This window comes from Aphis gossypii, chromosome 2, assembly GCF_020184175.1.
Source record: "Aphis gossypii isolate Hap1 chromosome 2, ASM2018417v2, whole genome shotgun sequence".
Classification (NCBI taxonomy): domain Eukaryota; kingdom Metazoa; phylum Arthropoda; class Insecta; order Hemiptera; family Aphididae; genus Aphis; species Aphis gossypii.
In genome coordinates, this window is record NC_065531.1 from 78385566 (window position 1) to 78403135 (window position 17570).

Genomic DNA, 17570 nt, shown 5'->3' on the forward strand with positions numbered 1-17570 from the left:
CCTAATGTGAGCTCTGGCCACTGGAAGAAAATACTCGATTTTTTTTTTATCTCTGTATGATGGCTGTATAGTTAGGTATAGTAGAAATTATATTCTTTGCGCTATACGCTCTACGTATATATTGATTACAATTTAACCATAATTTGTTTACCAATTACTTGGTAATCGTCGCCAGTAGGTACCTACTCATATATTGGTTTATTAGACTTAGACATGTAAAGTCCCAAAGAAATTTTACGCCCTAAAGCAACCGTTTCTGTTGGCTATGCAATAGCTACACTAATGGTTATGGTTTTAGTATTAAATGCTAGTGCGTTATTTTATTCGTACAATGCACGATTTACTCGATGTTGATAAAATTATATTAATTGTTGGTCAAATGGTCCGGACGTCGAAGTTTTTATAGTACCAATAGCGTCGTTGTTTTTAACTTTTCTGCGTTCGCTGTTATATATATTGTCCGCCAGATGACTCTGCCGTGTATAGTTTTTAATTTAATTGAAAACTAGTATTTTATCGTATGCAATATCGTATATATTGTTATCAATAAAAAAAAAACGTTAAAGCTTAATACTATACCAACCTCGCATTTTAGAGATAAGTTTATTGTTATTGATGTATTACATCAAAACAATTACACTTTTATTTAATATATAATATACACTATTAATACAATGTATTACACTGTTTTCATCCCTTCGATAAACGCGCAAAGACTATAGAGACTTAAAATATCTTACAAATCGAGTCAAAAATGAAATTTTATTTACTTACCTATCGTTTTCTAGACAAGCTATGTCACATTACTGAAAACATTATTATAACACTAAAGACAACGTCGTGTTTGAGAAAACTCATAACATAGGTAAGTATGACATATTTCAAAGCTTATTACAATACTTATAAGAGTATGAGACGGTAACTTTTAACAGTATACTTTAAACTTTTAATGCTCACTATTATAAATCCTTATTTAAGTGAACGGGATTTGTTCATTTATTTACTTACTATGTCACTACTGTCTACTTGTTTACGGACTTACGCCACTTAAGGCGTATAAAATATTCAAAACGACTAAACGCGAGTAGTCTAAAAGTTATAGCCCATAGGTATATACTATATATTTGTACTTTTTTTCTTTTATTTAAACCTTATACTTACCTATATATTTCAGTTTATACAAATTATTATCCACGTGATGTTTATTTTCAAAACAGCGATAAATGATCGCATAGAATGTAGAAGTAAATTACGGCTATGATATAATTTCTGTTATTTTATTTTAACTGTTTTTGTTATTCTATATTTTAATTAAAATGAAGTCAAAAACATCATCCCCAATACAAGCATACTTAAAAGCATGCTTGTATGGGAGTTTTCAGCTTGTTATGTATTGTATTATATTATGTGTATATATTGTTGTTTTTCAACAAATAAATAAATAAATATTAAGATAATACCAATATTATAGGATGACCTGCATATAATAATAAAAGAGTGAACTCATGGCAGGATGAGGTAATATTGATCAGTAAAAACACATATAATATCATGGTATTGCTCGTGGACGGATATATTCGTCTTTTAATCCACAAGATGTTTCTTGCAATCTGTTATAAATACGCGCCATCGTGGTATAGGTAAGTATACATTTTGAAACACATTACAAATTACATTATCGTGATTTTATACAGATAATAATATGTAATAATACCTATATATAATACGAATACGCGAGTACTTTTAATTTTTAAATTAAACATAAGAAACAAGAAAAATTGTAAATTTTTGTTCAATTCTGTTGTCGGTTGACAAACATTATCTACATATAGGTACCTAATAATAATGATAATAATAACAATTGTACGTAATACAGTAGGTATGTATTATACGCAATATACACAAAACACGAACGTATTTTACAAAAATGTCAACGAATAACAAGTAATATTATATCATATATTAGGTATTACTAGTCTGCCGTACGGATATGTCTTAATGTTATGTTTCTAAAGTGCGCTTGAATTGGAATAATAATAAAATGTATCTGATTCCAAAAATTTTGATTATCACACAATCAAATTATAGTATAATATACGTGTATTGACTATATATTGACTCGAAGTGGAGGTTCACTCGTATAAACCGATGTTAATTATTCAAACACTGTCTCTATAAGAAAATATCGTTTATGTCAAATTATGTATACATTATATCGAAGTAAAACGGCTAAAGAAATGAAATCGGAACATTCGCAATACTGTGGCGACGTCCACGCGCGACGAATAATTTTTATGACAATTATTATTATTATTATTATTATTATTATAACAACGTTTTCCGGCCAATAATTTATCGATAGCGACGGATAACGTTGCGGTTGACGTCCGCGGATGGTGTGATGCTCGAACGGCGGCAATGGCACTAACCACAGTGGTCGGTCACCTTACCCGACCCGACGGAGATCGCAAATGCGACCTGATGTATCCGGTCCGGTAGTCGATTTCCACTTTGGGGGGGTTCGGTGGTATTCCCCGGTTCTTCCGGCTCCACCTGCGGGTACAACAACAGACAGAACGTACACACACGTTAAACACTCGGCGGCGCAATCGAAAGGGTTCTAATTACATTTTCAATCGATCTTTTGCACTCGCACCAGTGATCTAAACAATCTTTGGTATATATATTTTTTATTTTTTTACATTTATTTTTTACATCACCAAAAACCGCATGCAATTACCGTTCTAAATCGCCATGCAAAGTGTATATAATATAATATATATATATAACGCCCCACTTGGGGTATATAATACAAAAAGAAGAGGTTGCGCGTAACAGGATAGAAGCGATCTTGTGATTATATATTATTATTATTATATTATTATTATTATTATAACAACGTTTTCCGGCCAATAATTTATCGATAGCGACGGATAACGTTGCGGTTGACGTCCGCGGATGGTGTGATGCTCGAACGGCGGCAATGGCACTAACCACAGTGGTCGGTCACCTTACCCGACCCGACGGAGATCGCAAATGCGACCTGATGTATCCGGTCCGGTAGTCGATTTCCACTTTGGGGGGGTTCGGTGGTATTCCCCGGTTCTTCCGGCTCCACCTGCGGGTACAACAACAGACAGAACGTACACACACGTTAAACACTCGGCGGCGCAATCGAAAGGGTTCTAATTACATTTTCAATCGATCTTTTGCACTCGCACCAGTGATCTAAACAATCTTTGGTATATATATTTTTTATTTTTTTACATTTATTTTTTTACATCACCAAAAACCGCATGCAATTACCGTTCTAAATCGCCATGCAAAGTGTATATAATATAATATATATATATAACGCCCCACTTGGGGTATATAATACAAAAAGAAGAGGTTGCGCGTAACAGGATAGAAGCGATCTTGTGATTATATATTATTATTATTATTATTATTATTATTATCGTCATTACACATCTATGATATATATATATATATATGTATCTATAAATTATTTTACTATATATAATAATAATATATGTTTTACTACGTTAAATTATTATTATATTGTTATTATATTACAACATTAAATACATAAATAATTATTGTTTTCGTTATTAATATAAAGTACCACACACGCACACGCATACGCACACGAAACACGCGCCGACCTCTGCAGTGTAATTTAGGCGTATAATCAAATCAAAAAGGTCGGCCAAAAGTATATATATACATATAATAATATACTTAATATCGTCTATTTTTTACGCTGTTAGCCAACCACTTCTTTTTTTTTTTTAACCCTACTACTGCAGCATCTATCACAAGGCCTTCCCCAAGCTACAATTCATCTTATTATTATTATTATTAATATTATATTATTATATATTATATTATGTATATATTGGTCCACTCTTTCAACAATTTCCACAAAAAAATTCATGCTTTTTTTTGGTTCACGCTACACTCACCTAGCGCTATGACTCAGTAGTATTATATTCCTGAAAATAATTGTTAAAAACATAATAGGTGAGTGTTTCGTCCGATTTGTTTGCCAGCGCTGTAGTAAGAAATGCCTAAACCGCTCGCATTGAATCTTATATTTATGTGCAATTTACCTGAGCAATCGGAAAATGTATTCTGGCCAGTTGTTAGGAAACATGACCAGTAAGAAACCGATCGATATAAGTATGATGCCAGCAAGTTTCATACCATAAAACTGTACATCATGTATGGTTATGTCAATGGCTGAAACAGTAAAATAGGCCAAGTACAAAAGGACGTGTGCACAAAAAAAGGACCGTTGTATATATTTGCTTACTAAAAATTATTTTGATAAACTTATTGTATGGTAATTAAATCGCGACAACTATATATATATTATTATATTCGTGTGTATAATAAAATGTATTTTTAATACACAATTTATGTTTTATAAACACGAAACACGTCAAACTTGGTGTTATGACTAGTACAAGCAAACATAATTTAAGTATTTCGTGATTTAAACCAATGGCAAAATTTACCTGCAGATACGGGAACCGCGGTGATTAGTCCAAACGTAATGAAAATGTCGTAAGTGAACGCAACGCTCAGATTTCCCAGTAAGTTAGCGACTGAAAATAGTAATACATATAAAATCATAAGGCAGTGTGACGCAGATAACAGATATTTTTTTTATACCCAATGACAGTGTGCTGGCCGATAATAATATCATCCAAGGCAAACGGTCCCAATGAAGTATTTCGACTTCGGAGAAGTACAAAACTAAACACACTGGCCAGAGGAGCGCGGCGTTCAACAGACCTATGAGCGAAAAAAATAGCGAAACTTGACCGTAAGTAGCATCGCCGATCATTTTTTTGAACATCACCTGATAAGTACAGTACAGTATTAATATCATCACAGTTATATAAATTTCTAATTTTTCTACAATTATTTTCATTGTCTCGACTTTATTTTTGAGTTTACTTATCAGTCAACACATCGTTTAATTAGGTATATTACAAGCGAGTCATTCACAATAGTGTTTTTAAATAAATAATTAAAGCTAAAGTTAGACGTTAGTATACTTATTATCTAATAATATTATCATATTAGTCATCTATATATTCGGACACGATAAGAAGAAGAAGAATCTATATTATATATATACAATATACATATATAATAATTTTTCACAATTACTTTTTTAAAAGTTAAATATTTTTTACGCCATAAAAAATAATTTATAAACTATATAAATATTATATATAATAAAATAAATATATTATAATTTATACCCATAAAAAATATATCCATGCCAGAGCCCAATTTAAGTGAATAATAATTTATTACGAAAATTAAAATTAATAACAATATTTTTTAAATTTTCAAATAATGTTTATTTAATGCAGTTTTTACAAATTAGGTTGTTATTACCTACCTATTTAGTATTTCATCATTACATGTAAAAAGTTCTTATAATTTTATAATATGTAAGATTGAACGATTAATGGTTTCATTAAAAGAATCAAGAAAAATTATGCTTAAAAACATTAATCAATTATTCAATATGGTATTAACGAATGCAAATATATATATTAATAAATTATATTCAAGATAACTGCATCTTGTTAGTATTAACAAGTATTAAAATTCAATTTTTATTTTTTATTTATATAATTCATACAGTATTACAGTTTAATACGTGTAAAATATGATTTGTATAAGACGCACGATACAGTTCAAAATCATTTAAATAAATATTGTATTGTGTATAGATAGGTTTTTAGTGTGAACGCGATGTTTATTTCCCTATAATAAACTTAATGTGGCTTTGGTTTGCGTGAGACGTTAATAGTGTTCTATATTATATCGAAATACACTAACTGAACATGTACCTACATTCAATTTTTTCGTTATACTTTAATACCAGTGTTAAGTGTTTGTACCAGAACTCTGCAGGAGTACTCACTTTATATACTGCTGACCCGGCTGCAGCTAAAGCCGCTAATAGAACCCCGGTCATTGTCTTCTTTTTGTTCGTAATACCGGCGTCCATATAGGCGAGTAAAGCCACCCCTGTACTGCACAGGATGACAGCCACAATCTGCAAACGATCATTGCTGAAAACGTCACGGGTCGCGAAATATAGACGTGGACCCGTAACGTGCATCGCATAATTATATAGTAAACTAAAATCCCGAACGTTTTAAACACTACATATTATAACATAGCGTTTCAATCAATAAAAGCATTATAACAATATATCTACGTCATCGCAGTCGATCGCATGCATGATAGTATTTTTTTATTATAGTAGGAAGTCGATTGTATTTGTATACATGAAGTTATATAATTAGGTATACACGCTGTATACTTTAGGTGCAAATAAGTTGGAGCAATAGGAGAAATCCCCCTCCCTAATCCTCGAGTATTTAAAATCTATTTAAATCTAAAGCATGCGGATGTGTGCACGCGTTATTACTAAAAAAATTGTATAAAAACATGTTTATAATATATAATATATGTATTAAATATATAATATAATATTAATATGTATAGGTATAATATGTCAATGTATAGTGTAAAATATACACTATATAGTATATGTACCATAGTATATATACCATCAGTTATGATCTACAATATACATATTATATAGCTACTTGAAATAATCATAATACAATTAATATTGATTAGTTATTATAAATCTATAAAATTATATTTTTATCGTTTGGTACGATGACACAGGCGTAATAATATAATTTTATTATAGTGGTGTCAAAAGACCATTTCGCCGACGATGACTTATGAGACTAATTAGTAATTTAGAAGTTGTTTTAGTCCAAACAGTGGAGTTTTCCGTTAAAATATAAGTTATAACGTGTAAATACGTGATTCAATTACCTATTTGTGCCAATGGGAAGTGGCCTAATTTTGGAAAACGATCAAACGTAAACCTTAATACTGTAGCCACGTTGTTTCGTATGATACTATGGTGTGCTAGAACATTCTCTATAATACAGACAGACCTAACAACAGTGGCGTATTTGAGAGTTCATCTTATGTAAAAAACAGGCATACGGCTATAATACACGTAACTATAACGTTACGGGCTGTAAGTATAACGTATAATAAAGAATTTATGAATTTTCAGATTATGTGTAGTCTCGGAATTTTTTCTTTTGAAAAGCGTATAAGTTCTTACGCGAGACGTCATTATATGTAAACAGTTAAATATGAACCTAATCATTCTAATTTTAATCAGACATAATATTAGGACTGATGAGTAAATTATTATATGAATATAGCGTAATCGATGAGGAGTGTGATTAAATTTTGTTTTTTAAATAATAATCACAATAAACTATATTATTCGTAATGCAATGAACATTACTTTTGTCTTTACGATTATAATATATAAATACGTTTTTTAGAACGCTGTATTACAGAAAACTCGACGTATTATTATTTTTAATCCCGAGTAGAAACTCTCAAGCGAGTGGATTTTACCTGTCACGTCTCTTCGCGGAACCGTACAGGAATTTACACTACATAATCTCCAAATTTTTTTTTTTTTTTTATCCCGTCACGGTCGTCCCTGCCAGCCCTCTATCCCCTGTACCCCTCTCAAATACACCGCCACGATCGCCTTATGGGCGACGACAACGGTATAGTCGTCGTACCGCGCGTGATCCTCGCGGGAGCCATCGCACCCGTTGCTTCCACACCCTGCCGCCGCCGCCGCCGCCAACCACCCACCGCCGAAGCCATATATAACGTGATCCGCTCGGACCCACGGGCGTTTGGTTTTCGAGGGTGGGTTGACGGCGGGACCGCGGCAGGAGATCGCGCCGACACACTCACCCGGACGCCGACGAACTGATCGTGGAGTATGACCCAAGACAGCAGGTACACGCAGCACACGTTGATGGCGAACAGGGCCAGGGCGTCGGTGGCCACGAGTATGCTGAGCGCGTGTATGTACAGGTAGTTGGTGAACACCCACAGCATGCAGAACATGCAGCACCTGGTCAGGAAGTGAGCGGCGGTGAACCCGCGGTCCCGGAAGTTGCGCACGCTCTCGCCGAGGATGTCCGTGGGCGTCTGGTAGTTGGGGCTGCCCAGCTGACAGAAAAAGTACAGCGGGAAGAACAGCACCGTCCAGTTCGTGCAAAACCACGTCGTGAAGAACGGCGCGTTGTACGTCATCAGCTGTAATAAAACGTCCAACCCGATACGACGTAATGTTATTACTTATTATTATACATATTAATTATGATGAGCACAATATTATATTTTTATTATTTGAATGTTTTAACATCGTTTTCAATCGTTATCCTGACTGGGTGTGCGCGCTTTATGTGTTTGAATACGACTTAACGGGATGACGGATGTCTAGCCGCGATTTCCGCGGAGAGGACAATTCGCCGGTTTACGCAACTACGCTGTAATCTTAATAGGAACAATTTTACACGTACTTTTAAGAAGTATGTTTCTATGTTTAACATTATAAAGAAGCTGATAATAATATAAATTAGTAGAATAATGATTGTGAATAATGTTATTGTAATAGAACTTCTACTAATAATTATTCGACTCGTTGTCACCCATGAGTACATGAGTACACTATTAATTAGAAACAATGGGAGCGCACGGTACAGGTCCCTTCTACCACGGAGCTGTGGTGGTCTGTATTTATAGTGTGAATTATAAACGTCAACATACCTAATATAATATACAATTTAATAGTCGTATACTCGTATGTAATTATAAATTATTACACATTGTAAGTATGAAAATCTGGAAATTCAGATTGATAGATATTATGAATATGCATTGAAGTCAATCTTATACATAAAACTTTTTTCAAAATAGTTAATTAAATAGTTATAATATATAATTTTTTATCTAAGTATTCTTGAATTGTATTTTTTGCAGGCAGTTCAAAAAAAAAATCGTAGCTAAGTGAGTACCGCTCTGCTGTACATTAGATATCGTCATATGGAACGGGTCACTATTATAGGTCTGTTAAATTTGAATTTAATAATTTATATTATTGTATACGAAATTACGAAACTGAGCTGATATCATGAAGTAAAGTTTTTTTGATACAGTTATTTAATCATTAAGGTATTTTACTTCAAGTATTTCTGTAGATTGATGTATTTTTTTTCAAAACCATTCCATTTATTATATTATTATTCTTTAGTTATTGTATTAATATATATTTATAGTTTAATACCATATCACAGCGGTTCTCAAACTGTGCTCCGCGGAAGAGCTCCGCGAGCACACCTGAATTAAGTAAATATTATATTATTATTCGTTAAATTGTTACAAGTTACATTTATATTATATAAAGTTTGTATATCGTTAGCTATTTATTGATCCATAATTGTTGGAGTTGTAAAATTGGTATTTCAAGTTTTTGGGGCTCAGTTAATTTTTTTTAACATATCAAGGGCTCTGCGAAAAAAAAAGTTTGAAAATCGCTGCCATATCATATCAGTTTAAAAACACAAAATTTTAAAACATCTTACTATAACTAAAGTATCTAAATATCGTAAAAGTAAAACAGTAAAAATAGATTCATAAAACCTATAAATAGATATAATATAATAAAATAAATCAAAAATGTTATGAAGTATATAAAATACATAATAATATAAAGTTTAAGTTTTCATCGATAATGTTTTTAAAACAAAATAATTAGCATATCCTTATTTATCGTTTAAAAAATTAATTTCGTCCAGATTGGAACTTAAAATGTCTCTAAAAATAATAAAATTGTCTTTATCCATTTTTAGATAGATTTTATAGTTTCAATAATAACTAATTTTAAAGTATTTTGTATAACATTTTCAAAACGTTTTTTGCAAATTTCTAATTACAACATTAATTTTTGAGATGTAAATTTTTCAAAATTCCAACTTAAAACATTCAAAAAATTTCGTGACTATAGATTTTTGATATTTTATTTATTTTTTATTTGATGTTCCCGATAAAAAAAAATAAGAACTGAGGATTTTTAAGTTTAACTTCTCTAAAGTACAAACTAGATCCAACTCAGTGCCGTAGACAGGATTTTTTATGGGAGGGGGGTTCATAATTATATTGAAGTAATATTTAAAACATTATATGTAAACACGATATATTTATTACTACTGAAAATGTGAGTGGGAGGAGTTTGAATCCCTAATCTCCCCGTATCTATAGCCCTGATCCAACTTGATGTTTAAAACCACTCCCACTTATGAAAATTTAAACGTTTTATCGACAACTTATTGTTTACTCATCCACAAAAAAATAAAAACACACGTATCATAATAAAATCAATAGTTTCGCTCAGAATTTAAAAGTTCACCTATCAGGATTAGATTAGATTAGAAATTCGTTAACAATGTTTCACCCAATCTATTCTATGATTTATTAAACATTTTACTATTTACCATACAGTATTTTTTTTCACTTTAGATGGTTGTCGATCTAAAATAAATATATTATACCTATTATATAATTTGTATACCTTTCTATTTGAAATTCTCGGGCAGAAAGAACAAACTTAAGTACTTAATATTCGTATAATGTATAGGTAATGTCCTATATGGCTATATAGTAATATTATTGAACGAAAAGAGCTGCGATTTTTGTGAAACGTTGTTTTAAAATGGTGCCTATTTTATAAAAATAATCGTAGAAACAACAATATAAAAAATTATTTGAATATTTTGTTTCAGAAAAAAATGTATAAATTCCGTATTAATTAGTTATAAAAAAAAAAATATATGTATAGGTATAATATGTTAATGATAAACTTGCAGATAAAGTGTGTTGAACAGTACACGCACGCCGCTGCTCAACAATAATATTTATATAAAGTCTAGTTTTCGAACGTTCGTGTAATACGCCCGTTTAAAATACATTATAATTTATAATATATAATAATATTATTGCGTGTAAAATGGTAATTTTCGCGTGTTGTTCTTCTACCGTCAGCGAACAATAATTCTAACTTCGTACATAAACAAATGGTCTAAGCATAGGTAATCCGACTCGTAAACACCTCGTCTGCTCTTGCTTATGTATTTATGTCGGTGTTATTGTAAGACTCTTTGCCTCTAATGCAAGCAGCGCTTATGTCAAATAGATATATCATTTATTATTTAAACTGTTTGTTAGGTAACTTGTTCTTAATATTTTTTTGATTTAATAAAAAAAATATAGGCATTAAGCATGGTATATATATGCATGTATATCATATATGTAAGGCAGACAATTAGTCGAATTATTAGTGAAATAAATAATATATTCTTATTATGTATGTATATATACCGTTTGCTGATGTATGGACGAAAAATTAAACCCGCTGCCTGTAAGCACCGGATATTTTGTCGGGTGGTACATGTACAGGTACTTGATGGCGTGCGTGGCGCCCACCCAAGACGCGGTGACGAAGAAAGTGACGCACAAACCGTAATATACCTGTGAACATTTTACGGTATTTTATGTACAATACAATATCTTAAGTAAAGAGAAAATCGGTAAGTACCGAGCAATATTTTTCTATAAGTTTGGAATGGATTTTTTTTTTTAAAGGTACTATTATTTGTTTGGTTTTTAAAAAACTAACGAGTCACGGTGAACTATGAGTGCACTGTACAAACCTTCCTCGCATGTTTCGAACAACATTTGTTCTTCAGCCTTTTGAACACACCCAACTGCCTCCGCTGGCACTGTTCGACCTGTTCCACATCTTCGGGCTGACACACTAGAAAAACGGTATCAAACGAAACGAGGGTTTAAATCATAAACACAATATTAGCACAAATGTCGGTTGACGGGATGTTATATTTTGTTCGAAGCGTGCAGAAATGTCTAATCCCAGAGATGAGGCTTCGGTATACTAACTGTAAAACGACTGAACATTTACACGGTATGTACACAATTAATTTGATTGTTTGAATTTCACTCGAATAAGTCGAATGATAAAATCATGTATCCACTGTAGCGTGATTGAAGCTGAGTATAGATTAATCGAATTATTCACATATATTAATAATTTATACGTCTGCACGCCTCAACCCGTTGTTAGATCGACCTACAAATACGGTCGATTAGGTACAACCAGATACATACGAGATTCACTTCTAGACAGCACATGCGAGAAAGGACCATAAGGCCTGTGGTCTGACGTGAGCACGGCGTTACTTTGCGAAAGTCTAGGCTTCCGCGGGTTGAATATGGTGGGCACATCGCTGTTTTCGACCTTCATCACTCGAGTATCTAAAAAAATCATTGCATCAACACTATCAACACGTTATTTATTTATTTATATTAGGTATTGGGTTAAAATATGACAGAGAGAATATTCCAGGGTGTATGTTAATTTATTCGTTCGGTTCACGCGTTTTGCATAATATTATTGTGTCCAATGGTACGGGATAACAGCTGACTAGTTTTTAATCAACGTCACTAAATTCATAATCCATCTCCAATCCACCCACCTAACGTACCACGCACTGCGTTGAAATAACAATGATGGGTCCTTTAATTAATTGCATTAAACCGTGATCAACAAGTGGATAAAAAATATAGATTATTTACGTCATTTGAACGTCTAAATATGTCAAAATACGAATAATAATATTTTACCAACATATTTTTATACTGATAACATTACGTATTATGTTTAAGATTAATTCAATAAAACCATTATATTTAAATTTTAAATTCTGTTACGAAAAAATTATATTTTTCTGTAATTATTAGGTATAGTTAAAATTGTGATTGTGTATACAGATTCGTTATAAAGTAGACGATTGAAACTTAAGGTAATAATAATAGGTATAATGGTATATACAAATACGACCACTTAAAAAGCGTATTTGGAGACAGTCCAAATTTATGTATATTACGTACGTTTTACATTAAACATTTAATGTCCAAATTAACTACCTGTGTACTTTTAAAAACAATATTTATTTGATATGTTGGTCAATTAAATGTGACAGTTGATTATTATAATTTTTTTTGTTTTAAACATTATGAACTTCAAAACAATATGGGATGAAGAATGTAAAAAATATGTCTTATATATTATATTAAATAATTGATGTAAATATCAATACATTTTTACCACTTGTTATTAAAAAAAGTTTTTTAAAATGGATACTAAAAATCAATATTTGTTTGTAAATTCCACAATAAATTCGTAATATTTAAAATCAATATTATACAAATAAAAAAAAGAACCAATTTCAAATTAAACAAAATACATCAAAATGACAAAATAAGTCTTAAATCTTAATTATTACCATCTAATCATAAACATTTGTTTATTACATAATTTATGTATACATTTTATAAAAAGTTTTAAAATACGATAATCTACAAAATCACTATAATATAATGCTTTTAAAAAACAACCATTCTATGTGAAAAAATGGCAAAGTATAAAATACTGCATTAAGTATTAACATTTTTATTATTATTATTATTGGAATATTATTAGCCAATATATCGCAAGTATTCTATTAACTTAATAATAATTGTATTCCTTGATACATTTCAATTGAAGTTTGGAGTATATATTTTTAAAACTCTACATGTCACAGCATGATGTATTGAAGAAAAACGTATTTGCTATATAAACGCATAGATCCTATTATAGTAAATAATATGCAGATGAGAATTTATAACAATTTAAATTATATTCATACATCGTGCACCAACCGGTCGACATCCTACTACTCACAAAGGTGTTACGTGTTCGACAAACCTGGATTTGTGAATTAAAATCAACTCGAGAATAAGTTCTCACCTTTAAACTGGCCGTATGAACAATAAGACGATGCCGTACGTCCGCGTTCGAAATCATATCGCCGACGCGGGACTTTCGGGCCGATGCGAGGTAAGAGAGGACAGCAGCTGCAGCAGGACTATACTGTCTGTTGGCCCGTGCGGCGGTCAAGACACGATTGATCGTGTAAGTACTAAAAAATATATCACAATACGACACCATATATAATATATTTTTATATTTTTATCGATGATGAGAATAATACGTATATTGCAGCGGTTCTCAACCTTTTTATATTCGCGTACCACCTATACACGGTTTGAACATTTTTACGTACCATCTGATCTTTTTTTTTTTTTAATAATGTATACGTTTGTGTCATACGTATAGATTCATATAAGGGGAGGTTTTCTTCGCGTACCACCTATGAGCTTTCCGCGTACCACACAGGTCGAGAAGCGCTGTTATATTTTATATATAATATTATAATATACGTATTGTTTGTACTCGTACACAAAACGATTCGCGGCGCATGTCAAATGTTCAAGTCTCACGCGCGTTTCGTGTATTATAATATTTGGCCAGTCTAATAATAATATTATCGTCGCGTCTCGTAATAATATTGCTGCACTTACCCGGGAACGAGACGACGAGAGAGTCTACGTCATACGTGTCGAGTGCACTGCAGCAGTTCTCGCGGATCACGTCGCAACGACTTTACGCGGTACACACAATACCCGCTCGAGACGCATATCACCCTAACGCCGCTTGCACATAATATTAATATAATATTGTCGTGTTACCGACGCGGTATGTACGGTTGACCCGGTAACCCTGTTCGCGGCGACGACGACGGCGACCGTGTTCGACGTGACTCCGCGCCGTACACGAAACTGCAGCAGCGAACGCGCGCGTACTATATACCGTTGACACCGCACTCTCGACCGAGCGGTTTTCTTCGTCGCCGTCCTTTCCGTCTCCGTCGCGCTCTCTCACGCGCGCGCCGACGGCGGCCGAGCGTCTCTCTCTCGCTCGCTCTATCGCGCTCCTCTGGCATGCGACCGCAATTGATTTTTCCACTCGCCGCCGACGCGCAGGGACCGACCTCTGGCGGCGCTAATTGACCGGCGGCGGCGCGCGCGTCCCGTTCGGCGACAGAGCGGCGTACGGCGGCCAAAGTCCCGCCACCGTGTGCGCGCGTATTACGACTATCGTGTATGTATGTGCGACCCACCTAACCCCGCACCGCCGGTGCGAATTCTATTACAACGCAGCTTTTGCCGAGTATATGCATATTTTATAATTACGGTATAGGTAGGTAGGTATAGAGCGTAATGAAAGGCCTTGGTCCGCCGATCGCGATAACGTTTAAGTCGTACACCGTAAAGGCATAAACCTATTATACCTACGATTAATAATACGCTGCACGTCCTTTACGAACGTATTATTACCATATATAGTAAGCGGCCGCTCTGCCGAGCGGTCCTTTAAAGCGTCTTCCGCGATTTCCGTGTGGCACCGTGTTTTTGATTCTGTTTTTTCGGTCACACCGTCTGCAGTAACACTGTGATTTACTGGTATTATCGTAATATCGTTATATCGTAGTCATCGAACGTATGATTATCGTCATATTTAAAGTTTTGACGAGCGCGGATTAGATCGCGCAGTATCGCTATATACTTTGGCTATAGGAACTGAGGCGTTCTCAGGATTTTTTAATGGAGGGAGATGAAAGAAATGGTTACATGATAAGCCGTAGGGGTAACCAAAAGTAGACAAAATGTGTATCATTAATATGTAAGAAAATAAAGAACCTTGGGGGGGATCTATCCATCATATCCCCCCCCCGTGAGAACGCCAATGTATAGGAACTTTTTTCCCGTATAGTGTAATATTATGTAATATTATACATATTTATAGTTATTTAAAAATTTAACAGGGAGGATAAGTGCAGTGACGTACGGTCGGTGCAAACCAAGTAAACGGCGCATGCCCGACTTAAAAGGAAGAAATAAAAAGTTTATTATGTTAAATGACAATACGTCTTATACACATTAAAATTACAACTGTTCATTTATTCTGATTTGAGTATTCAATTTATCAAGTTTCTTCGAAAAAAATTAAATTGATTAGTCAATTTCTTTACAGATGCGCTCGTATTTTAGATTATCCGATTCGTATCGATATCGTAGAAATGACCGGTTGCAGTAGAAGGGGATATCCATGTTTACCTATATGTTGAAACTTGAAAGTTCTGTGCCGAGCTTTTATCAATATTTTTAAAAACGTAATTCCAATATTTTGCCGTTGCATTTCGAATTATTTTCATTATCATTTATCAATAAAATATCTTTTTTTTAAGTTTTAAGTTTTAATTTGAAATTTTATTTTAGCGATTACCCATTATAAAAATATCACCGCACATCACTGGTTCAGTGGCGCTGAAATAAAGGGCCAAAGGGCTAAAGGGGATGATAACTGACCCCTGCAACCGATATTATTCTAGCAGGGATATAGTATATATAATATTTACCCATTTTATCACTAAATCTAATACCTTTACCTTTCACACACACGTTTTTTGAATACCTATATAACTTATTTGATATTTCAATTTTGAACACATTATGCATGGAATAAATGTATCAATGATCATTTTCAACACGTGAAAAAAACTTCCTGCCTTCTAGTCCACTATATTTCTACATGTATACATCGCTATTTAACAAACATAATAATATTATAGATTATCCCAAATACATAAATCCCGAAACATGTAAGTAGGTAGATACACCTACATAAGAACCATGGTAAAACTCTACGACAAACGACAATACATGTCACATGTGCAAATCTTCAAGTTTATTATGTTATTATCTACTTATATTATAATATTATATTCAATAAACACTCCATTTATCATTCATCTGAACTCCAAAGCCCATATTATTATGTTCGAAATAATCGAAGAAATTCTAGTAACTATAATTATATTATTATACAGAATAAGCGGTGAAGACTACATAGAATATTATTGCAATTGTCATGATACAAATATGACTACATATATTATAATTTATAATATAATAATGCTAGTATATAAGTAATATTAAATATCATATTCTCACAAGTCACAGTTACATTATTTACATTAAAATAATCTTAAAAGGATGTGAACCGCCCTTTACAAAATATATACTATATGTATAGTAATAGTATTCTATTATATTATAATTTTTTTTTATAATATTATCGTATTATTATATTATATACATAGTTTATTTGTAAAGGGTGGTCACATCCTTATAAGATTATTTTAATGTAAATTGTGTAACTGTGGCTTGTGATAATATACTATACTATAACATTATTATATTGTAATATACTATTTATTTTGTTATATTTTAATCAAATATCTAGTCTAATTAAATATTAAATTATAGGTAGAATTAAGATAATATTTTAGGTATTTGTCATTTTTTTTATGACGTCGTTAAAAAAAAGTTTTTTGTGGATTTAATTTGTATTTACATTTTTTGTATAATTGAATGCCATTGATTTAATGAACTCATACCGACTTAACTCTCCTCTATTGTACTTTTCTATTGTTTCTTCGTTTTTTAATTGGCGTTCTCTTACTTGTCTATCTTTAGGAAAGTGTTGTAAGTGGATTCTATTTAATTTAATATAACATCAGTTTGGATTTTTTTGTACCACAGCCAACCACATATGAATTGATGGAGAATTACTATAAAAACTTTTGTTAAAAAAAGAGTGAAAGGACTTGCAT

The 17570-nt window shown here is 32.5% G+C and overlaps 1 protein-coding gene across 5 annotated transcripts; it reads right to left on the reverse strand.

Annotated features, from left to right (window-relative positions):
- Positions 1-1547: 1547 nt before the first annotated feature.
- On the reverse strand, positions 1548-14736 carry LOC114128718 (putative thiamine transporter SLC35F3). Of its 5 annotated transcripts, none has more exons than XM_027993297.2 (12): positions 14416-14728; positions 13802-13973; positions 12118-12264; positions 11646-11749; positions 11314-11463; positions 7846-8193; positions 5951-6085; positions 4678-4867; positions 4521-4610; positions 4113-4242; positions 3966-3995; positions 1548-2553 (listed from the first exon to the last, which is right to left on the reverse strand). In XM_027993297.2, exons 3-12 carry the CDS (start codon positions 12251-12253, stop codon positions 2442-2444), a joined length of 1425 nt encoding a protein of 474 aa, XP_027849098.2. In that variant the 5' UTR covers positions 12254-12264; positions 13802-13973; positions 14416-14728; the 3' UTR covers positions 1548-2441. The 5 variants fall into 5 exon arrangements, with proteins under 5 accessions (XP_027849098.2, XP_050055539.1, XP_050055536.1 ...); XM_050199579.1 differs by lacking the exon at positions 1548-2553 and adding an exon at positions 2880-3118; XM_050199582.1 differs by lacking the exon at positions 3966-3995 and having other exon boundaries at positions 14416-14736.
- Positions 14737-17570: the final 2834 nt, after the last annotated feature.